Consider the following 24936-nt stretch of genomic DNA (forward strand, 5'->3'; position numbering starts at 1 on the left):
AAATGTTACCAAATTGAAAACCTCTGGAATAAAATCAAGAGGAAGATGGATGATCACAAGCCATCAAACAAATTGAACTGCTTGAATTGTTGTTATCCAAAGTTACCCAAAAGCAGTGTGTAAGACTGGTGGAGGAGAACATGATGCCAAGATGCATGAAAAAAAAAAACTGTGATTAAAAACCAACCAACCAAAACCAACCAAATATTGATTTCTGAACTCTTAAAACTTTATGAATATGAACTTGTTTTCTTTGCATTATTTGAGGTTTGAAAGCTCTGAATCTTATTTTTATTTGGAATTTGGGATAAATGTTGTCTGTAGTTTATAGAATAAAACAACAATGTTCATTTTACTCAAATATAAACCTATAAATAGCAAAATCAGAGAATCAGATTTAGCAACTGATTTAGCATTTTTTTTTCCAAAAGCTGTATATATACTTAAAATAATAAAAAAAAAGAAAAAAAAAGAAAAAAAACAAACAAACAAAGAAAAACGTCCATTAAATGATTCCACTTTGGTCGACTAGAAGACAAAACTATATATATATATACAGGTGCTGGTCAACGAATTAGAATAATTTGAAATAGTGCAATCATGAAATTCTTTGAATGCATTTTTTGTGCAGAAAGCAAATCAGGTGTTCACCGCACCTGTCGTACTCGTTAGACTAATCACAGAACTCGTTACCTGGAAAAAAATTTGCTCAGCTGAGCTTTCCAAAAGGCCCATTTAGGCCATTTAACTGTGACACTGTTGTTTTATTGAATTAGAATAATGGAGAAACCGTTTCATTGAATTAGAATAAATGCTCGAATTTTTGTTTTCTGTGAAGAGTGTTCACTGTGCAGTATAAAGTCAGGGTTGAGTAGAATTTCTAAGTTGTAAAATCAATCATGGGTAAGCAGCGCGACCTCTCAACCGGAATAGTGGCTCAAATTCAAGCCCTTCGCCAACAAGGCTTGACCCAAACTAAAATTGCTGAGCAGCTCGGCATCAGCCAGTCTTCCGTCTGCAAAGCTCTCAAGAAAAACTGCAGCAAGCGCACCAACTGTTCCGGCGTCCGAAAAACTTCTGCTCGCGACAACAAGCAGCTGAGAAAGATCGCAGTCAGCAACCGGTTCAAGTCCACTTCCGAGCTCACCGACTTGTGGAACAAGCAGACCGGCGCTGACGTCTCCAGATCAACCACTTACCGTCGTCTGCGCCAACTCGGCTTCAAATCTCGCGTTCCAGCAGTAAAACCGATGCTGAACAAGAAACGAATGGAGAAACGGCTGAAGTGGGCCAAAGAACACGGCGAGTGGACTGCTGAAGACTGGCAGAAAGTGGTCTTCAGTGACGAATCACGCTTCTGCATCTCCTTCGGTGACCAAGGTCCTCGTTTCTGGCGTCGTGGTGGCGAAACCTACAACCACGAGTGCGTGTAAAGATCCGTCAAGTTTCCCCACAGCGTTATGGTCTGGGGATGCATGTCCGCTCGAGGTGTAGGAAAACTCTGCTTCCTCAAGAAGACTGTCAATGCTGCCGTATATCAAGATGTTCTGGAAACGTTCCTGATTCCGACTGTTGAGGAACAGTTCGGCGAAGAAGACTTCATATTTCAACAGGATCTTGCACCGGCTCATGCGGCAAAGTCGACCAAAGATTGGTTCACTAAAAAACAGCTTGAAGTTTTGGCATGGCCGGCCAACTCGCCTGACCTCAATGTCATTGAAAACCTTTGGGCCATCGTCAAGCGGAAAATTCGCGACAGAAAGCCTACTACGCTGGACCAACTGAAGCAGAACATCGCCACTGCCTGGGAAGCTGTGAGTGCGGAAACTTGCGACAAGCTGGTCAAATCGATGCCGCGGAGACTTCAGGCAGTCATACAAGCCAAAGGGGCAGCCACAAAATACTGAGAAAGTGATGATTGTAATTATAATAAAAATTATTCTAATTCAATGAAACTGTTTCTCCATTATTCTAATTCAATAAAACAACAGTGTCACAGTTAAATGGCCTAAATGGGCCTTTTGGAAAGCTCAGCTGAGCAAATTTTTTTCCAGGTAACGAGTTCTGTGATTAGTCTAACGAGTACGACAGGTGCGGTGAACACCTGATTTGCTTTCTGCACAAAAAATGCATTCAAAGAATTTCATGATTGCACTATTTCAAATTATTCTAATTCGTTGACCAGCACCTGTATGTGTGTGTGTATGTGATCCCACATGATATTCAACAGTACCCATCAAGTTTCGTAGATTCATACAGATAGATTTATAGATAGATTCCTAGAGTGCGACAACACTAATCAATTGATTAATCGGCTGATCGATCACAGCAGGGTTATATACTGTTGGATAAATAAGCGAAAAGGAGGTGAATTCCAGTGTCCTCCATATTCTTGGCACCTTTACATATAAATTATGTGTATAAATATAAGTATGTACAGTGTGTTTGTGTGTATACAGTATTGTTTGTGCTAGGGGTTGCATTTATCAACTAATCGACTAGTTAATTAATCAACTAATCGACTATTTAAACAGGACATCAACTAGGCATTGCAGAGGGTTGCTGTCAATTAGCAATTAATTCACTTTTTTGAGCCAAACAACACCAAACTACAGAAAATTACACAAAAATACCAACACCCTACAGTACAGCGCTCTAAATACAAGTATTGTTATGGCGTTAAAAGGTCATGGCGAGGTTTCCTAGACAAGTTTTAAGCCCAGTCTTGGACTACATAGCAATTTAAATGGCGATTACCCATTAAAACTATTTTTTAGGCTAAATCCCTGTCAAGAAACCAGAAAATAGTGTTTTACTTATGCATCTCAAAAAAGAAGAAAATTATTAAAAAGTTACTTTATTTCAGTAATTTAGTTTAAAAAATTTGAGGCCATGTCATCTGCTGGTGTTAGTTATGATAAGGATAAGGATTTCATTGTCCAGAAGGATTTGACACACTGCCAAAAGTACCAATTGGTTTTATATAATATCAAAATGTTCTGAGACACTGATTTCTGGGTGTTTGTAATTGGCTGTAAGCCATAATCACTAATCAACAATAAAAGAAATAAACGCTTAAAATAGATCACTCTGAGTTTCACATTTTAAAACTGAATTAACGAAATACAGCAACTTTTCAAATTTTTTGAGATGCACTAAAACTCACATTTCTTCTGTGTTTTAATACCCAATGTTAGAAACAAGGTATAAAGTAAGCCCTTCTAATAAACTTCCAAAATAAACACTGCGAAACGTTTAACAGACCCTAAAATTGAGCCCTGAGGGACTTCACAAGATATACTTAAGTAAATGGTTGCCAAATAACTCTGAATTAGGATTATTATTATTATTAGGACTTTTTTTAGTAAAAAAAGAAACTAGTCAGGCAACCCCTAGTTTGAATTTGCGCATGTACGCGGTCCATAACTCATATTTCTAATACTTTAATATAGCAAAATTTTTTGTAATATGTAAGCAGTAAGGACACACAAGGAGTCCTCAGTAAATTTAGTATGCTTTTCTTTACTTTTAAACAGATTTTCTATTTTTAAAATTATTAAAATTGTAATATAAGTTACAATTATAAGAGACTAATGGACTGCTTTCTTAAATTTAAAGTTAACTAGTCGAATAGTAAATCAAGAGACTAGTCATGCAACCCCTAGTTTGTGCAGGAATGTGGCCCAGAGTCCAGATTTATATCACAGAAATACAAAAGACGTAAAGAGACAGTGGTCTCACTAAAGTTACTTTGCTTTTCTTTTCTCCTGTTTTTTTTGTTTGTTTTTTTGTTTGTATTTTTGCTTACGTTTTTTTAAATTATTTTTAACGCAAGTGTAGATGTTCTTTCACCAGGTGTTCTCCCTGTAAGAACTTTCTCCTCAGTACTATTAAGACTACAGAGCTTACTGTACACCTGACTGTACAGGTGAAGTCAGGATTAGTCTGAATCTGGACAAATCTCAGCACTCTGTAACGTTTCCATCTACAGCTCTGGAATAAAATAAAATAAAAATAAGAGAGCACTTAAAAATGAAGAGTTTCTTTGATTTTACCAAATTAAAGCAGCATAAAGTTATCCAAAAGCAGTGTGTAAGACTGATGGAGGAGAACATGATGCCAAGATGCATGAAAAAAACTGTGATTAAAAAACAGGGTTATTCCACCAAATACTGATTTCTGAACTCTTAAAACTTTATAAATATGAACTTGTTTGCTTTGCATTATTTGGTCTGAAAGCTCTGAATCTTTTTTGTTATTTCAGCCATTTCTCATTTTCTGCAAATAAATGCTCTAAATGAGAATATTTTTATTTGGAATTTGGGAGAAATGTTGTCTGTAGTTTATAGAATAAAACAACAAAGTTCATTTTACTCAAACATAAACCTATAAATAGCAAAATCAGAGAAACTGATTCAGAAACTGAAATGCTCTTTTAATTTTTTTCCAGAGATGTATGTGCATTGCTTTGAGCAGCTCTAAACGCTGCAAATAAAGAGTATTAGAACAAAATAAGTAGTAAAAAACTAGTAATCATCACCCACCTCGCCCTGTGCAGTTTCCTTCTAAGACGGATGCTTAAAACGTACAGTGCTGTTGTTGGAACACCCCACCCAACCCCACCCTACCTTTCCTCCTCCATTAAACCACGTTTTAATGGACTGAACCCACCCAAAAATACCCATTTACCCCCTTGGCAAACCCATGGCAGGCTAAAGTTTAGAGTAAACCAGATAAAAACCAAGTAAATCAAGTAAACCGTCAGTCAAAAACTCACAGAGAGTGAGAAAATTACAATAATTCACAATCAATAAAGGCATACTCTTTCTTAGTACATAGTAATACATCTTAAATCAAGACTAGAGGTGGGCGATATGATGATATTGTAGAATATATCGTCGATGTCCATAAAAAAAACATGTCCAACATCACCAAAACATCTCCAAAACATTATTCACCATTAAAATAACATTTTTGACAAGTACTAGATTTAAAACTCAATCTAGTACATAGTAATAATTCTAAAATCAAGATTAGAGGTGGGCGATATGATGACATTGTAGTAGATATCATCGATGTCAAATACAAATAAAACATGTCCACCATCTCCAAAACATTTTTAACCATTAAAAGTAAATTTTAGCCAAGTACTAGACTTAATACTCAGTCTAGTACATAGTAATAAGTCTCAAATCAAGATTAGTGATGGGCGATATGATGATAATGTAGTGAATACCATCACTGTCCAATAAAAAACCAAAAACATCTCCAAAACATTTTTTAACCATTAAAAGAAAATATTGGCCAAGTACTAGACTTAATACCCTATCTAGTGCATAGTATTAAGTCTCAAATCAAGACTAGAGGTGGGCGGTATGATGATATTGTAGAATATATCATCGATGTACAAAAATAAAAAAATAAAAAATCACCAAAACATCTCCAATACATCTTTAAAACATTATGAAATGAAATTAAATTTTAGCCAAGTACTAGACTTAATACTTAATCTAGAACATAGCAATAAGTCTCAAATCAAGACTAGAGGTGGGCGATATGATGATATTGTGGCATAATTCGTCGATGTCCAATAAAAAACGTCCAACATCTTCAAAACATTTTTTAACCATTAAAATAACATTTTAGCCAAGTACTAGACTTAATACTCTAATACTTGCTTTTTTTTAATTGGACAGCGACGATATTGTGTTACTTTTTACTCTTAGACACATCAAGAATAATGTTTAACTTAAAAACTTGATATAAATGTATACAGTACTTCAATCAACATTGAATTAGTTACTGAATATAAAATAAAAGCAACTATTTAAACAACTGTTAATGTATCGGAGCTCAACTTTTAAATGGTAGCTGTTAATATGACAGCTACCATTCTTAATATTCCAAATAACAGAGATAAAAAAATAATAATAATAAAGCAATAAAGTGGTTAAAAAATTGCAAATATGTGCCAGAGGCTACTTTTTAAACTGGCTGAAGGACAGTGATAGGACTTTTTTAAAAATTAAAATTACTTTAAGTATAATTTTGGAATCGTATTTTTATGGTGTTTTTTTTGTTTGTTTTAAAGATCTAATTAGTTCTTAAATATCCTAATACATTATTATTATTATTATTATTATTTTTTTTTTTACCATATAACTAGGGCTGCAACTAATGATTATTTTGGTAGTTGTCTAATCTAATGAATACTATTTTTTTTTATTAGTATTATTTCTGCCATCTCCTCCATCTGTATAAGTGATAGAAACAGCTGAACATTAAATTGAGTATAACCTGCGTGAGTGAGACACTTATCCTTTATCTCCCATTGCGTTTCTGTCCCCAGCACTTTGTGTAATGCAATACTGTTACATGTTAATGATTAATCGACAATTAAATTTGTAGAGACAAATTCAAATAATCATCATTGTTGATTATATCGACTAATCGTTGCAGCTCTACATATCACCCACCCCTAATCAAACAGAACTGTAGGCAAAAAAACAAGTGGTTTTCTAATGTTCAGAAAACTTGTTTTTAAAAAGGATCTTCACTTTATGTTGGTCATCTTTCTGAAGGCAATTCCCTCGACTCTACTCCAGCTAAATCACTCTTCCACATCAGCCAGGTCTACAGGACAAACAGACGAAGAAGACGTGCAAGAAACACCAGCAGAAAGTGCATCTCTGGTACAATCTGGAGGAAGAACAGCTCGTTTGTCTGGTGACCCTCTCATACGGTTTGTCCTCTGACTACAGGCAACGTTATGCAATCCTTCTACGTGAAGAGCTTGGAAACGTGGCTTGGAAATTTTCTTTTTTAAAATACAAAAAGCTTGATTCACCATAGAGAGAGAGAGAGAGAGAATTACCGTCTTTGAGTGGGGGTGAGATAGAATATTTGAATATAGAATAAGTCCCAAAAAGGTTCTAGGAGTCAAAGTAGGTCCTGGAAGTAAAAATCAAAAGAAGAGTGCTGGTACATTGTACATTGCTAAACATTAAAACGTCATTGGTGTTAACAAGCACTTCTTAAAAACTGCTGATACTACTAAACTCTGGTAAGTAACGTTTAAGTGAAGCACAATTTTAAGATTTTGTTGTTTGGAGGAGCCTGGATGAACCGAAATAGCAAATGATGCTAATGCTACATTTCTCTAAAATAAGTGTTTTAAGTTTGATAATTGTCACTAGCATCCTCTGGCATGACGAGAAACAACATAAAGGCGTAAAGGCAAAAATCCATCAAAGTTATGGGAACCAGTGGGGATAAAACACATCCACAGACCAGCTGGCTAAGATTTGATACATTTTGTTCAAGCATTTGGATAACCTAAGAGTAGACATCTTTTCTTTGCATTAACAAAGAGACTTTTCTTTTTTTTAAATAACACAAGGACACTATGATTTCTCAACGTCATCTTCCATCATCCTCAATTCCTTCCATCAATACCATCGTTTTTGCTACAGGCTGTTTATCTGAACCCAATTCGAGTTGCTCACAGCAACAACTTCCACCCAGTCATCGTCATCCCATCCGTTGATGGCTGGGGTCATGGGTCACTCCTTTGCGTCAAGGACTGGCTTGCTTGCTTGCTACATCTCACGTAGACAAACGGACATCAATGGTCTTGACCCGGTCTTGTCTGAAACCCTCCGAAAGGGACAAGAACTGGGCCGCTGCCCAGATGCCAAAGCAAGTCCCTTTCCATACCGAGACTTTGCCGCCGAGACACGGACACAATACGCTCTCCAGTCCCCAGAGGGCACTAAACGTGACAAGTCGGCCGTGCAGGAGCCGGCGGAGCTCCGAGGGGCTTCTTGGCGGTGTCCGAACGCTGTAGGCAAAGAAGACAAAGGCGCTTGAGGCCTTTGCGGAAGGCGCTGTTGGACAGGCTGTAGATGAGGCAGTTGCAGAAGCTGTTGCTGATGGCCAGCCACGTGGTCAGAAAGGAGGCGGCAGGGTGACTGTATATCCGGGCGCTCTCCAGGAGGAAGTAAATGATGTACGGGAGCCACAGCAGGTAGAAGACACTGGTGATTCGGAAGAGCACGGTGGCGTAACGCTTGTCTGGGCAAGCCGGTTCACCGGGTTCAGTTTCCTGTGGTCCAAAACGTGCCCGTCTCTCGCTGATCTGCCGGGTGTGCTGTCGACAGATGCGGAAGATGTGGGCATACGTGAAGCACACGGTAAGAGCCGCAGGAGCGTACAGCGCTGCCACGATGAAGGCAGTGAAAACTGGCTTGGTGTTCCAGGAAGTCGAGCACCACTTGACCACATCGCCGTGATACCCCGGCTTCCCCCAGTCAAGAAACGAGGGAAGGAAGATGAGGGCAGAATAAATCCATATGAGAACAATGCAAGCTCGCAAGCGGCAAGGCGTCACCAGCGCTGTGTAGGACAACGGTCGAGTGATTGCCACATATCTGTCCACGCTGACACAAGCCAGCGAGGCCATGGAGACGCTCTTTAGGACGCAAACCATGTACCCAAAGATCGTGCAGGTAAGTCTCTCGTCCAGACCTTCCATGTGGTGCAGAAGAGACAAGGACGGAATGAGGCAGCTGACACCTACCAGCAGGTCTGCGTACGCCATAGTCTGTATAAAGGAGCTGGTGGTGTGGTGGCTGAGCAACGGGGCGCAGTGAAAGACAAAAATCACCACCAGGTTTCCGGAGATGATGAGCACTGTGAGGAAGAGGATGACAGCAACTTCCAGCAGGCAGGTGTTGAAGATCTGAGAGTAGCCAACGTCCAGGAGACAGAAGGTCACGACGCTCTGGTTAAGCTCAGTTGTTGAGTTCATCTTGTTTGAAGGCGATGATAAGGGGGAGGAGGAGGATGCTTCCTCGGGAGGGAGGGGGGAGGCCTAGCTCAGCAACAGCCGGCCGGCTTGCGGCTTTCTCCGGCAGATAAGCAAGGAGGAGAAGAAGTGCTCACGCCTGCCATCTCCATCTCAGCATCTCAGCAGCAACATGAAACACATAGTCTGAGAAGGTTAGTCCGAGGAAATCCTTTGGTTTTTACACCTTCCTTTGGTTTGCAAAGTCAGTAAATATCCTTGGAACAAATGGAACAAGACGGGACACAAAGCTGGAAAAGCTGTGGTAAGTCAGCTTTGCAGAATTTGCAAAAAAAAAAAACAGTAGCACAGCACGTACACTACCCTTCGTCCCCTACCTTCCTTCTTTTGCTTCTTATTCCTATCCTTCGTCGTTTGTCTCCTCTTTCCTCTCTTTCCTCTTTCCTTTTCCTGGGCGATTCGCAGCTGTGCCAGAGAAGCAGGGCAGCAGTCCGGTGCCAAGCGAAGGATGTTCGAGGAAACAGAAACAGAGGGCAAAGGAAGTGAAGTTCCCTCCACTCTGATTACATGATGATACTAGATTAGCGATTAGTCCAGAGGTTAAAAGAAGAAGAAGAAGAAGAAGAAGAAGAAGGCATCAGAAAAAAAATCCCAAAGAATTCACAAGTCCCAAGCTTGCTGCTGTACTCAGATAAAAAGACAAAAACCCAAATTCCCGGAGTCATCCAGATGCCGCTCTTTCTCTCCGTCACAGCAACTTCAGTCAGCTGGAGTAGGAAGAGCGGGAAATCTCCTCGGTGCCCAGCGCTCTCGCTGTGTGATCGAGGATGAAGGTACGGCCAGCGGTGATTGGCATTTCAAATGGAGAGAGGGGCTCTCCTGAGAGAAGCCAGCGTCTGGGATGGAAATGAGGGGGAAGAGTGGCGCGATGCAGAGAGCACAGACTCACTCCCTCCCTCCCTCCCTCTCTCTCTCTCTCTCTCTCTCTCTCTTCCTTTCTTTCTTTCTCTCTCTCTCTCGCAGTGGCACTGATGCATTCAAGCTCGTTCTCTCCCTCCCTTCCAGTCCATGCTGCTGCTGCAGCAGAGGACAAGCTCCACCCACTTTTCACTCCAGCCAGTAAGCAGATGCCGAAACACGAGTGGAGGCATCCCCTTCTCTTTGCCAGAGACATACACACACACACATATTCGTACACACACACACACACACACACACACACTCACCATTTCTCACATTCATTTCATTTCTTTCAAACATGATGACAGACGTCCCCTCCTTCAAATAGATCTTTTTTTGACTTATAAATAAAATAAAATAAACGTTTTTACACACACACACACACACACACACACACACACACACACACACACACACACACACACACACACACACAAACACACACACACACACACACACAAACACAGACCTCACATTCCCTGACATCATCACCCACACTCCCCATCTCACATGCCTGCACATGAACACAGCAGCAGGAGGTCAGATGCTTCTTTTTCCGGCATTGTACCGACCGAGCCAACTCAATCTGTTCAATAACTGCTTTATTTTTTTTATTTTATTTTTTTTTTCTAATTGTATACTGGTTTGATATGCATAGAAGGATGCCACAGCAACTGATACTGAAAAAGTGTAAAAGCAACATGGCTAAAAATGACTATACAACATGATAAACATAATAAAAAGGGCACTCTTTTAAAACATACAGCCCTGCAACAAAAATAAGAGAGCACTTAAAAGTAATGAGTTTCTTTGATTTTATCAAATTGAAAACCTCTGGAGTATATTCAAGAGGAAGATGGATGATCACAAGCCATCAAACCAAACTGAACTGCTTGAATTTTTGCACCAGGAGTAAAGCAGCATAAAGTTATCCAAAAGCAGTGTGTAAGACTGGTGGAGGAGAACATGATGCCAAGATGCATGAAAAAACTGTGATTAAAAACCAGGGTTATTCCACCAAATATTGATTTCTGAACTCTTAAAACTTTATGAATATGAACTTGTTTTATTTGCATTATTTGAGGTCTGAAAGCTCTGCATCTTTTTTGTTATTTCAGCTATTTCTCATTTTCTGTAAATAAATGCTCTAAATTACAATATTTTTATTTGTAATTTGGGAGAAATGTTGTCTGTAGTTTATAGAATAAAACAACAATGTTCATTTTACTCAAACACAAACCTATAAATAGCAAAATCAGAGAAACTGATTCAGAAACTGAAGTGATCTCTTCATTTTTTTTTTTTTTTCAGAGCTGTATTTCAAAATATAACATCGGATCTTCAATGAAACGCATGAAACTTGAAATGATTTCTTTTCTTTTCCCCCCCTATTATTATTTCTATTCATATTATTTTCCACAATTAATCTAACGTTATATCCCCCTTCACTTGTGATGCTCCAACAACTGGAGGGTGAAGACTAGCACACGCCTCCTACGACACATGTGAAGTCAGACGCCGCCTCTTTTTGAGCTTCTACTGATGCTGTAGCATGGCCGAGTAGCATCACAGCGCTAACGCTCGGAGGAAAGCGCAACTACTCGGTTCTGATACATCAACTCACAGATGCAGCCATGTGCTGATCCACATCACCCTAGGAGTGATGAGGGGAAAGAGAGAGCGCCATCTACTGTACACACCCAGAGAGAGCAAGAACAACTGTGCGCTCTCGGGGTTCGGGTAGCCGATTTACCCTACTATGGTATGTCAGATGACAGGATATATTAAAATCTGGCCAATTAAATATCAGTCTGTGGGCCACATTTGGCCGTAGAGGTGGAGTTTGGAACAAACCTAATTCTAAATAACACATTTTTAACCAGTGTGACGTTAAGTTGACAGCTGTGTGAACAAAATCACAAGCAGCGTTTTCTTAAAAATGAACTCTTTTAGCGAGCGTGGCATCAGGACGCCAGATGCCTGGAGGAAGTAAAATGCTGCAGTCATAAACAATGGAGCTGACACAGAACCTACATTCCAGCGGGTGTAATGTTTGAGACCATCAGTCTAAAATAAACAGAAATAAATCTGCGGTTTAGAAGATTTTAAAGTAGTTTTTGGATTTCGCATGGGTTTCAGAACAACATGATCACAGGCTTGGCAGTAATGTCAATTCCAGCAAACTAAATTGCGAATAAAAGGGTGAAGAAAGATAGTAATTATCTAATTAAAATCAATTTAATCTTTTATTAAAAATGGTAAAAAAAAGTGTTTTTGAGGTTTGCAATATGTCTAAAACAGTAAGACACTCAGATATTTCACTGGTCAATGACTTTATTATTGTTTATTTGGGTTTAGTATTCTAATGTTATATAGAGTTAATTACAGGTAGACACTCTTACTGATCACAGGTAAGATATGTAATTAAAAAAAAAAAAACATTAATAAAAGCTACTTTAACTCTAAAAAGTAGCATTTGTTACCTGTCCCCCACTCTCTAACTATAAACTTTACCATGAAATGTACTTAATAAAGATGTATTTTTTTGCATTGTTATGTGACTCCATGAATCCATTCTATACTTTTAAACAAATATTTTTTTAATAATAAATCCATGATATTTAAGTTAAAATATACATTTTAATTGTGTCCCTGGGTTTTACTCAGTCTTGTTACCGTAACACATTTCCCTGATCAACTGGAACATTCTACAACAGGAAGTCACATTCTACAACAGGAAGTGGCATCAGCTGGTTCTTCTGAAGATCATGGGAAAGTAACCAGAATTTCCGAAGTTCCCTTATCATTTTTTTTCTGTATATTTGACCATATTGTAATGATGAATGAGGAGCTCAATCTTAATACTCAGTCCTGTTACCTAAATTAATTCTTACATCTTTATTTTTAATACAAATTTTGGGGAAAATCATTAGAATGTGCTCAGTGTCTTTATGCTATTAGCATAGCCGCCATTTAGCCATTTTTCATGTTTTTGCTAATTCTATGCTAAAAACTAATTTCTGTTACTTTCCGTCCTGTTACTCAAAACATAAAAATAACAGGAGTGAGTGCAAGTAACAGTAGTGATTTTTTTGTCATAAATATCAATTAATTGACCATGCAGTCAAACATTTCTATAAAATAAACTTTTGTAGAAAATCAAAGGAATTAGTGGACTTACTTTTAAACATGCTTTTTTTAAATGTCAGATGAGTTTTGTAAACATCTTCAGATTAGAAACCCTGTAAAAAATTAAGTAAAGCTGCCTGAGATCGACAAGGAGAGCCTGTACTGGATTCTGTGTGATTGCAGTAGTTTCAGTGCTATTAGGGCAGATTTTAACTAGAGGAGGATTATTAATAATTTAGGTAATAAAGTCTAATAATACTTTTCTAAATCCAGCATCTCTACAGTACAGCCAGACTCTGATTCAGGCTTGTTTTTCTGTCTGCTTTAAATCCCCAACACAATCTGATAACTTCTGATCGCTGTGAGACACACACACACAAAACACACACAAAACACACACACGGATGTGTGGTGTTCCAGACACACTCCCCTGCCTTCACGCACCCCCTCAGCCCGACACACGAGGGTCTAAAAATAGGCCTGAGCGAAAGGTAGGGAGCATTAGGAGAGAGAGAGAGAGAGAGAGGATGATACGGAGGAAGACAGATGGACAGACATATAGAAAATGACACTATATGAGAGAGGAGGGGGGAGAAAGGCAGAGAAAGACAAAATGAAGGGGAAAGACATGAGAAAGAAAAGACTGAGACAGAGTCAAAAAGACAGAAACAGAAGGAGGAAGGATGAAAAGAGAGAGACACAAAAGAGAAAAGGTAAGAGTGACTATAACAGAATATACTGAAAGAAATAAAAAAGAGAAAGAAAGAGAAAAGACAGGAAACACAGAAGAGAGAGAAAAAGAGAGAATGAGAGAGAGAGAGAAGGAGAAAGAGAGAGCCATGAGAAGAACAAAAAGTGTTAAAAAGAAGAGATAGGGAAACAGAAAAGACAGAGTCACCCTGACACTGTATGAGAGGGAGGTAAAAAAAGAGAGAGAGACAGACAAGATTGAAACAGACAAGAAGAGACAGAGAAAAAGAGACAGAAGGCTAAAACAAGAAAAGAAATATAAAGGGACATGCACAAACAGTAAACAATAGTAATAGAGACGAAAGACAGAAAGGTAGAGAAACTGCAACAAAGGAGACAGAGAGAGAGAAATAAAGAAAGGAAGATAAAAAGTAAGAAAAAGAAGAGGCAGGCAAAAACAAAAAAAGGAGAAAGAGTTTATAAGAGTGAGAGATAGACAGAAGAAAAAAGTGTGAGAGAAAAAAGAAATAAGAAACAGGTAGAAAGAAAACAGAAAAAGTTAATGAGAGTAAGAAAGAAAGAGAGACAGAGGAAAAAAGAGAGAGAGAGAGAGAGAGAGGGAGAAAGAGAGAGAAGAGGCAGGTAGAAAGAAAATAGTTTATTTATTACAGTGAGAAAGAAAGAGAGAGACAGAGGAAAAAAGTGAGAGAGTGAGGCAAAGAGAGAGAGACAGAAAAGGACACGTGATGCCAGATCATCTCTGACCTTTATTACAGGCATTTTGATGACCCAAAGTTATGTTAATAACCTGCAACCAGTTATATGTCAGTAATTTTAATAAAGATCAGTGAACATGCAACGCCAGACCACCCACGACCCGACTGGCCAGGCAGTGCAAAGTAGGGCTGTACCATACTGGAAACATTTTACATTGCAAATGTTATTTTTTCATCAATATATATCGCAATATTAAACAATGCAGGGTCCATGACATCACCAGCCCCACCCCCAACTGCACACTATCTCGCATCTAGACCAATCAAGAGCTGAGTCAGCACCGAGCTCTCAAAAGACGAGGAAAACAGTAACAAAGCAACAGTGATTTTCCCTTTATTCAGCATTTAAAAGCTTTTAGGTAAATAAGATTAAGAACAAGTTTTTCTGGGATAAAAGGTGTGAATATCTGCACTGCTAAACTGTGCTGGACTGAGGTGCACAGCTTTCCACACGTGCTTACGTTTACAAGCACGTGTCCAACCATGTGGATAGAGGTCATGCGATGATTACCTCGTGTTTACTCCTCTCCCCCCTCCCCCTCGCGTCCCCCTCCCCCTCACACTTCTCAGGCAGCAGCAGCCTATCACTCACACAGACACAGAGACAGCGCTGTGTATCTACTTCTTGTGTTGAGAATCAAAAAAAACATTGCAACATGACTGCAACATGTTTGATTTAATTGCCTTATGTGATGTCCCGCGTCCTGCGATGTTATTACTGTGCGTGCGCACATCGCCGTGACGATGCTTAAACCTTATATCGTGCAGCGCTGGTGCAGCGGGGAATACACTGTACTTCGTTTATAGAGGAACACTTTCACAGCCGTTACTCAGCCTTTACTAACAGGACCGGCTTTGTGCAGGACGTTTGTTATTCTTCACCGTATGGGGCAGTGTGTGAGTAGTGTCTGGAGCTGTGTGTGTGTGTGTTTGTGTGTCTATGTCTGTGTTTACAGCAGGTTCCTACATCTGGAGATGGTATGGGGGTTGGAGAGACGTAGACAGACCCACACTGACCCACATAATCACATGTGTCCATCACAGGCCTGTTATGATAATTACATTACAGACTTACGTTTTATCATACAGAACATGACCTCATTATTTCAGACCTCAATATTACCCACTGGGTTCATTTAGAAAAGAGTCCATTACCATCAGTAAGCTGTTTTATTTTATTTATTTATGTGTTACTTATCATATTTTATGGACTATAATGCGCAACAGATTATTAGGCGTATTATCAATGAACATCTATTTTCTGAGAGAAAAGAGAGGGACAAAAACCCAGAAGAGACAGAGACAATCGGACAGATTAGAAAATAAAAAAGTAAAATATGTTGGCAGGACAAAAAGAAAAGAGATAGAGAGGCAAGAAAACACAGACTGACACTATATGAGAGGCAGGTACAAAAAAGACAGAAAGAGAGAAAACAGAAAGAGAGAGAGAGAGCGAGAGAGAGAGAAAGAAAATAGTAAGAGATGAAAAGCAAGGAGAGCAAAAGTAAGAAGAGCGAGATAATATAGAGGGACAAAAAAAGTGAGAGACAATTAGACCGATAAGCAGACAGATATGGAGGGAGGAAGACAAAGAGAGAGAGATAGAAGGAGAAAGAGAGAGAGTTTTAAAAAAAATTGAGCCAAAAAAAGGCTGAGTGGTTGACACTGTATGAGAGGGAGGTAAAAAAGAGAGAGAGACAGAATGAAATACACAAGGAGTAACACAAGAAAGAGAGTAAAGACTGCGAGGGGAGAGTCAGAAAAAAAGTCAGAGAAAAAGAGACAGAAAACCAAACGACGAAAAGAGACACATATAGAATAGCAACAAAGAAAAGAGAGAGATAAAGAAAAGAGAAAGAGAGGAAAAGTAAGGTGAGTAAAAGTGAGAGGAGAGAGAAAACGAGCGAGACAGACAATTAGACAAATACGAAAAAAAAGTGAAATATGGGAGCAGAAAGTGAGCGAGAGAGAGCGAGCAAGAGAGAGCGAGAGAGAGAGAGAGAGAGAGAGAAAGTTAAAAAAAGATAGAGAGGCACAAAAAGAGTGACACTGACACTGTATGAGAGGGGGGTTAAAAAGGGAGAGAAAAACAGACAGATTAAAATAGACAAGGAGAGACATAAGAAAGAGTGTAATGAATGAGGTAAAAAGCAAGGTGAGCAAAAATAAAAGGAGACATAGAGAACAGAGGGACAAATAGAGAGACAATCAGACAGGTAAAAATGAAATATGGTGGCAGAAAGACGAATAGAAAGAGAAATATAGAAAAAAAGAAAGGCAGGTAGAAGGGGAAAAAAAGAGTTAACAAGAGTTTGAGAGAGAGACATCTTAAAAAAAAAATGTACTGTGTACATTATACTGTGCATATGAACAAATGAAAAAAAAAATAAATCACAATCACAAGCCCAAAATCCTCAGAACGGGGGTCAGACACTAACAGTACAGATGACAGAAGTGGGTCACATGCCTGTTAGCCTCACATTAATGAGTTGATTAGATTTAAGATGTTCGATCACAGACCTTTTGTCCTGTACAGCATGTTTACATTAAAAGCTGATGTGTAGAAGAATGTTTCTGCGTCAGCGTCACAGACACGCTCATTCTCCTTCCAAGAACACTTCATACCCCTCCCAGAGCATGCTCTGAAATTACAACATCAAACAGCTGTATTCTGCTCACTTCCACATGTTAATCTGATTACCTAATGAGATATGTATCACAGACCGATTATATAAGCACTCGGATACGGGATGTGAGATTTTTTTAGAAAACATGACGAAAGCTTTAATTTAGATTTAATCAGAAGAGTTTAATGGAGATGTAATTTTAACAAATTGCCCACATGATAAAGAGCAATGTAGTAAAAAAATTAAAAAGGGAACATTTAAGGTCAACGGGTCAAAACCTGCCTGAGTAAAGGTCACATTTAGCAAACGCATATCTCCAAACGGGAGAAACTCAACATATACACTGAGGCTATATATTATAAATATATACAGCTCTGGAAATAATAAGAGAGCACTTAAAAATGAGGAGTTTCTTCGATTTTACCAAATTGAAAACCTCTGGAATATAATCAAGAGGAAGATGGATGATCACAAGCCATCAAACCACCAAACTGAACTACTTGTATTGAATTTGCACCAGGAGTAAAGCAGCATAAAGTTATCCAAAAGCAGTGTGTAAGACTGGTGGAGGAGAACATGCTGCCAAGATGCATGAAAAAAAAAAAACTGTGATTAAAAACCACCAGGGTTATTCCACCAAATATTGATTTCTGAACTCATAAAACAACTTTATGAATATGAACTTGTTTTCTTTGCATTATTTGAGGTCTGAAAGCTCTGCATATTTTTTGTTATTTCAGCCATTTCTCATTTTCTGTAAATAAATGCTCTAAATGACAATATTTTTATTTGGAATTTGGGAGAAATGTTGTCTGTAGTTTATAGAATAAAACAACAATGTTCATTTTACTCAAATATATACCTATAAATATCAAAATCAGAGAAACTGATTCAGAAACTGAAGGCACAGTTATATTGATTTGTTCTGTATAAATATTCCAATATAAAGAAATAAAAAACAGACTTATATCAGATTTAACCAGAAGGGATCTAAAGTATCCTGTTATTAATAAAATATTATGTGCATCACTATTGTAATATATCTAACAATATTGGGATATGAAGTTTGGAGATTTCAATGTATAGTAAAATGAAACATTTAACAAACATTCAGAAATTAAATAACTGGAAGAACATTCATTATATGGAATCTATCAGGAATTTGTAGCAGACTTCTGATATTTTCTTTCTTAGTTTTTTTTGGTTGGTATCTGGACCAAAGGTGGAGAAATAAACAGTGTTAGCATTAGCAAACTAGTTAACTATTTATTTTGCCTTTCAGAAGTGAGTTTTATCGACCAGTAGCCTGCTGCTAACCTCGGCTAGCACTGCTGTGGGAGCAGCATTAGCATTAGCCGCTAACTGTGCTAAGTGCTAGCCCTTTCACTGTGCGAAAGTGAGTATATCGGACTGCAGTCTGCGCATTTACTTTGCTAAAACAAGCTACACGGGACAAACAGCTAGCTAAATATCGCCCTTGCTTATCAGAACACTCAGGGTTCCTCAGTGTAGCCCTGTCGAGCAGCATTTACTAGTGCTAATTGTGGTTAGCCGCTATGCTATTGCTGCTGCACCTAGCCTTAGTGTAAATCTGGAAATGTAAGCTTACTGTACATAAACAGAAGCACTTTACTTACCCAAATAATTTAAAAAGATTTTTTTTTTTTACAAGAGAAATCTGTGTAGATTAACATCCAGCGCTCGCTTGATTTTAAAGAAATTATCACATTTGTTTACTTAACTAATTCAGCATCGAGAATTGCTGAATTAGAAGGGAAACCCCTGTTCCTTACTAGTGTTACAATCCAGTGTGCCTTGTAGTGTGTAAAATACAATAATAACCCACTTTCCACAGTTTTCCATAGCTTTCCATAGTTGTCCATATCCCATCTCACACTATAACACAGCACTATACAGTACTATAGCTACACTTTCCACAGTCTGTCACTATGACAACAGGTGCAAACAAAATACAGAATAATACGGGGAAAAGGCTGAATCAAATCTACTGCCGCCTGGGTCCCCGGTGTCAAAGCACTTCCTGTATTTATGAGCAGAGCTCTGATAAAAATCAGCACTAGCTCTTAACTCTACATTAGCAGCCAAGTCCGGGGAGAACCCTTCATCAGGAACTGTGGAAATTCTATATATCTCTGTAAAATGTTTACAGTTAATGTCGACGCGCTGCTTCATCACTGTCACTCCGAGCAGTAAATCCAGGAGACCCCGTTTCAGAACAACCTACTGGAGCTCCACCATCACAGAAAACACTCAAAATAGAAATGTGGGCCATTCATCGGCAGTATTGAATTAAACACAATGGTAAAGTGACGGAGCGTAGCCGTGCTTTGTGCACGTTCTTTAGAAATTTAGAAATGAATTGAGGTGCCTGTGAGGCATCCACTCACTTTCACACCCAGGAGAAAGTGTGTTGGATCTGTTTATAATAACAGAATAAACTAAACACACAGTACACAGTCACCAGGTCACGTTACAGGAAAGTCAAAGTTTCCCCAGTTAAATATTTCCCCCAAAGAATGAGTTCATAGTGGGTTCTATAAATAAACCAGTAAAAAAAGAGAGAAGGGTTACAGTACTACAGTATGCATTATTGGAGTATTCATAAATGAGACTCTTTCTCATGGAACAACTAATAGTACATTCATATTAAACTGTGGTACACTTACAGCATTTTTGTTCTTTGAATTTTGAGGTGCATTTAGTCATATATATATATATATATATATACACCTTTTTATTTTTCTCTTGTACAGGGATTAGACATGGTATCTGTGTATGTATGTGTATGAGTGTGCAGTTGCATGTTGTGTATCAGCAGTGGGTGGAGTTTAATATTGGAGCTAAATGAAGTATTAATTATATATACAGCTCTGGAAAAAAATTGACAAGAGCACTTCAGTTTCTGAATCAGTTTCTCTGATTTTGCTATTTATAGGTTTATGTTTGATTAAAATGAACATTGTTGTTTTGTTCTATAAACTACAGACAACATTTCTCCCAAATTCCAAATAAAAATACTGTCATTTAGAGCATTTATTTGCAAAAAATAAGACTAAATATGAATATTTAAATTTAAATAATATTTGCATAATATGACTAAAAAATAACAAAAAAAGATGCCGAGCTTTCAAAACTCAAATAATGCAAAGAAAACAAGTTCATTTTCATAAAGTTTTAAGAGTTCAGAAATCAATATTTGGTGGAATAACCCTGGTTTTTAATCACAGTTTTTTCATGCATCATGTTCTCCTCCACCAGTCTTACACACTGCTTTTGGATAACTTTATGCTGCTTTACTCCTGGTGCAAAAATTCAAGCAGTTCAGTTTGGTTTGAGGGCTTGTGATCATCCATCTTCCTCTTGAATATACTCCAGAGGTTTTCAATTTGGTAAAATGATTTAGCATTTAGCAAGTTATCAGCTAATTAGAAGGCTCTTCATTGGCTGAACTGAGCTGAATTAGAGCAGTATTTTGTGTTTGTTTGGGTTATGTGCCATATCAGCAACATGTTGGCTATTTTAAGGCATTGACAATGTTCATGACTTGAGCATCAGAGGCTTAAATCAGTGTCTTCATATGAAGGACTTCCAGAAAAATCAGTATTTTAGCTGGTGGAATCTTTTCAAACTGTTCTTTCATATTTGTAACCCTATAAAAGTTATTTCTGGTGGTTAAAAGTGCGGGCGATTAGAGCAGTAAATGATTGACAGCGTGCAGCAGTACTGCGGCCCTGCAGGACCGGGCTGGAATATACGGGTCTGTGAGCTTCTGGAACTGAGTCTGACCTCTGAACTCTGTTTTACAGGGGTTAGCAGTGGATTCAGCTCTCTGTGAAGCTCTGGATCTGTGGCTGATGCTGCTGGTGGTGTGAGTGGTGCACTGGGAGGTCAGGCAGGAAAGAGGACAGGTCAGTGACGGCCTGCTGAGTGAGAGAGAGAGAGAGAGAGAGAGAGAGAGAGAGAGAAAGAGAGAGAGCTGGTCTGACGGTCACTGTGCAGCCTGTCACATTACTGCCCGACCCCTCCAATACTCCACTTCTCCATTACACCACCAGACTCCATCAGCATCAGACTGCAAAAATACCAGATTTTAAAATAATCTAACAATTAATTTGACATTAACTGCTTTTAATTATTTAAAATACTGTATTTTCGCACTATAAGTTGCCTTTAAAATCCTTTAACTTCCCCCCGAAAAAATCATCAGAGCTCTTTATTATAATCCGGTGCTCCTTATGTATGAATTCTACCAGTCAGGTATTAGGCATTAGTGCTGGAGAAATTCGGGAATAACAAAAGACAGTAAAAAATAAATAAATAAATAAATAAACCGTTTTCAGAAGAGAAATCTGTGCAGATTAACATTCAGCGCTCATTTAACTTTAAAAGAAAGTCTTTTTTTATTACAGTTTTGTTTACTTAACTTAGCTTTACTTTACTTAATTAACCCCCCCACCCCATAAATAATATATAAGTTCCTTATAGCATCTCTTAAAATGTGATTTATAATCCAGTGCGCCTTATAGTGCAAAAAATATGATAGTGACTAGGAAGCCTTTTTTTTTATAATATTAAGACCACCTCCTAGTTTCTACACGGACATTGACATTCTGAACTTGAAAAATATAATATTATACGAGGCACCAGTGAGCAGGCAATGGCGTAGGTTGGGTTTTCTTGAGCTCTGCTGAATTTGCTTAATAACTATAGTTTAAATATAGTGGCATTTGTTGTCTTAAAGTCATAGTTTAGCTGTCTGATATTTAATATTCTTGTTTGCTTTCCGGGTGAATTTTGCAAGTAAATGCCAAGAATCTGTCAATTCATGTACATGGGAATCAGGAACATCCCTAACAGGCCTGACACCCAGAGAAAAAATGGCAGAGATGAAAGCTGAACATCACCACTATACTAAGACTTTAAGGTATGAGCTGAAATATAAATGTTATACGTTCATACAGTTAGTACTATTTCACAAAAACAGTAACTTACCAAGACCCTGATTTTCTCTAAAATAATAATAATCTAACTATAATAACAAAAAAATAATGTAACAACAAAAATCGACCACACAACTAAAGTGTAATATTTTAAGTTCAAGTAAATTGCAATCAAAAACTAAAAAGTAAATAATACAGTAAACAACTTTAAAGAATATATTACAATATTACAATCTATAGTTCAATTTATTGTATCAGAATGTTTTGTAATATTACTGTCTACAATATGATATGGCACACCCTTACTTTGTATGCATCTTCTGACACATTCTCTAAATCAGAGAATAAATGCCACTGCAGTGCCTCTACCTGCCCAGACTAAACCGTACCCAAGAAACTGAGACGCTGCCATGTGGAAACACAGATACTGCCACTAGCAAACCAAGGCCAGGAGTTACTGTACACAGATCAGAGACCAGGAGGGGTTTGAGTTACTGACGGCCATATGAGAACTGTCTGGGGAGGAACCGGCGGACGTTACCGCGGGCAAAGTGACGAAAACCTTTCCAGAGCTGTGCCACTCTGCATTTACCTGAGATGGATAATTGTTAATAATGTTATATTATTCATATATTAGGAATCCAATGCTATATGATCGTGTGTTTATCACAGTTTAATTGTCTATAAAACTTATGCCAAGCTCAGACTACACAACATTTTTGTCCCGCACAATGTTCACTATGTCAGATTAAGCAGTTATATTCGGTTTGCGTCATTCTCGGGGGACTGGCAACACTACGCATTAGTCACCGACCAATCATCGTCCGTGTCCTCACGTGAGTTTGTAGGTCATCGCAGGGGAGAAGTATAGAATCTGAGAATCACGGCTACAGAAGCCCTTTGCGTGATGGAAGCGCTTTTGTGCTGAAGAAACTGAAAAAAGGAGGGAAAAGCGACTGTGGGCTCATTCCTGGGTTCCTGGGTGACCCAAATGGACATTCCATGCTTCGTGTACTCCAGAGAGAACTTAAGGTATGGTAAGGATGTAGCTACTTAGGTTTCAGTGCCTGTAAACAGAATATTTCATGGATGAAGAAGATTATTATATGATTATTAGATTATTCTTCTGTTTCTCTGGTCCAGAGAACTGCAGGAGCACCGTCCTGCTTTCTTTTCCCGTGTTTACATCTGTGCACCACAGAGCGCTCTGTCTTCCTATTGGTCAGAGTCAGGGAGCACGTCACGGAGCAACATGTCAAGCTAGGCGATAAAATACAAAAAAATTCTAACATGCTAGTCTTTCCGTCGGACGCTCCGACGGCGTCGTTGACATCAAATTACTGATCTTTGACTGTGTCACACTAAACGGACCTTTGTCGCTCGACAAAAACGGGTCAAAATCGAGCTAAAATATTGTAGTCTGATCTAGGCATAAGACACATCATGTTAAATATTTAGTTTCCTGTCTGTTTTAAATGGGCAGCACTGGTCAACTAGTCAGAAGTGGCTTCAGGTCAGTTCAGGTGGTAATAATCCTCATTTTTCTAATCCACATGTCTATGGTTAATGTAAGAAAACTCAAGACCGTTTAATGTTTATTTTAGTAAGTAAAATTCCCAAAGTTCTCCATCAGCTCTTCAGAGATAAATAGCCTCAGGCCTCTCCCCCAGCAGGCCAGCCTTTCTTTATTTATCACAATCCATACTCTCTTAGCTTAATGCTAACAGTAATACCAACCCCAGTCTTCTGAAGTTCTACCTCACGTCACCTGTACAGGTTCATATTTCCATCAGACCAGACATCAGTATAATGTGAAGTTCAAGCACATTAATGACAGTGGTAATGAATAGGGGTGGGAATATGTAATATAATATTATTACAATACATTGCCCACGATAACAATAACATCACAATACTGTGAAATTCTGTGATGCTCGATATATATATAGCTTACAAAACAAGTATCTATGATACTTTACCGTATCTGTGTTACTGAGGAGGATAAAATACTCCTACATAAGTAAATAGCAGGAATTATGAATTTATTGGTGCCAGTTTCACAGAATAACAAGCTAAAGCTGTGTCCTACCTGGAGAGAAAAGAGAACAGCACTTTATCTGAGGAGCTCCTGTTGCTGCTTCTTACTGTATGAGTGTTTTTATCAGAGTAAAATAGATAAACAACAGCAATCAACGATTATTTACTCAGAAAGAGACAAATGGAATGACGCAAATGGGGGAAGCCCGGAAACAGCTTTCAATTCAGCACAAGTGAAAAGTGTACTTATAGAGCATTCAAAAATATAAATATTGAGATCTTAAAATCACTATGCATAAGATCTAAACATAAGTCTAAAAACAGAGCTGTGCTCTATTTTTTATATCCCCACAGAATGTTTTTTTACACGTTATAAAGGTATGGTTATAAAGGTGTGGTTATTGTAAAAGGGCTGGATGATAAAAAAAAAACTCAACTTCATAAAAACAGTAATTCACACTTCTGTTAAGTTGAATTGTGGCAGTATAACAGCACACCGTGCTTGGACCCCTTGATTGCTACTTGAGTTATGCCTATTGAAGGTTCTGATAGTGAAATAACAGCTAAAAGCAAAGCTAAACAAGAATTACAGAAAAACTACAACTCATGCAAAGGGAAATACTACCTTTCCTCAGACACTTGAGCGGTGATGTCACTTCTCCGCAAACACACTTGTTTAAGGTCTGAGATGGAGGTTGTACGCCGAGAAGAACACAAACAGCACGGTCTGTTTAAAACAGCTGTTCTGCTCAAAACCACATTTCATCAGCACATCAGCTGTGGACGCATGGACACTTTCAGCACACGCCATCTCTTCTGCATTCCACACACACACACACACACACACACACACACACACACACACACACACACACACACACACACACACACACACACACTTACTTAAAAATAATAAGTTTCTTTGATTTTTAGGCCTGTCATGATGACAA

General features: G+C 38.4%; 2 protein-coding genes across 4 annotated transcripts in view; both read right to left on the bottom strand.

Annotated features, from left to right (window-relative positions):
• LOC103040039 (rab GTPase-activating protein 1) overlaps positions 1 to 24936 on the bottom strand; it is a 177277-nt gene that overhangs the window by 66716 nt on the left and 85625 nt on the right. The gene's annotated exons all lie outside the window — the stretch shown is intronic.
• On the bottom strand, positions 3796 to 9741 carry LOC103037198 (probable G-protein coupled receptor 21). Its single transcript, XM_049468557.1, has one exon. It carries the CDS (start codon positions 8807 to 8809, stop codon positions 7772 to 7774), a length of 1038 nt encoding a protein of 345 aa, XP_049324514.1. The 5' UTR covers positions 8810 to 9741; the 3' UTR covers positions 3796 to 7771.

This window comes from Astyanax mexicanus, chromosome 20 (assembly GCF_023375975.1).
Source record: "Astyanax mexicanus isolate ESR-SI-001 chromosome 20, AstMex3_surface, whole genome shotgun sequence".
NCBI lineage: Eukaryota > Metazoa > Chordata > Actinopteri > Characiformes > Acestrorhamphidae > Astyanax > Astyanax mexicanus.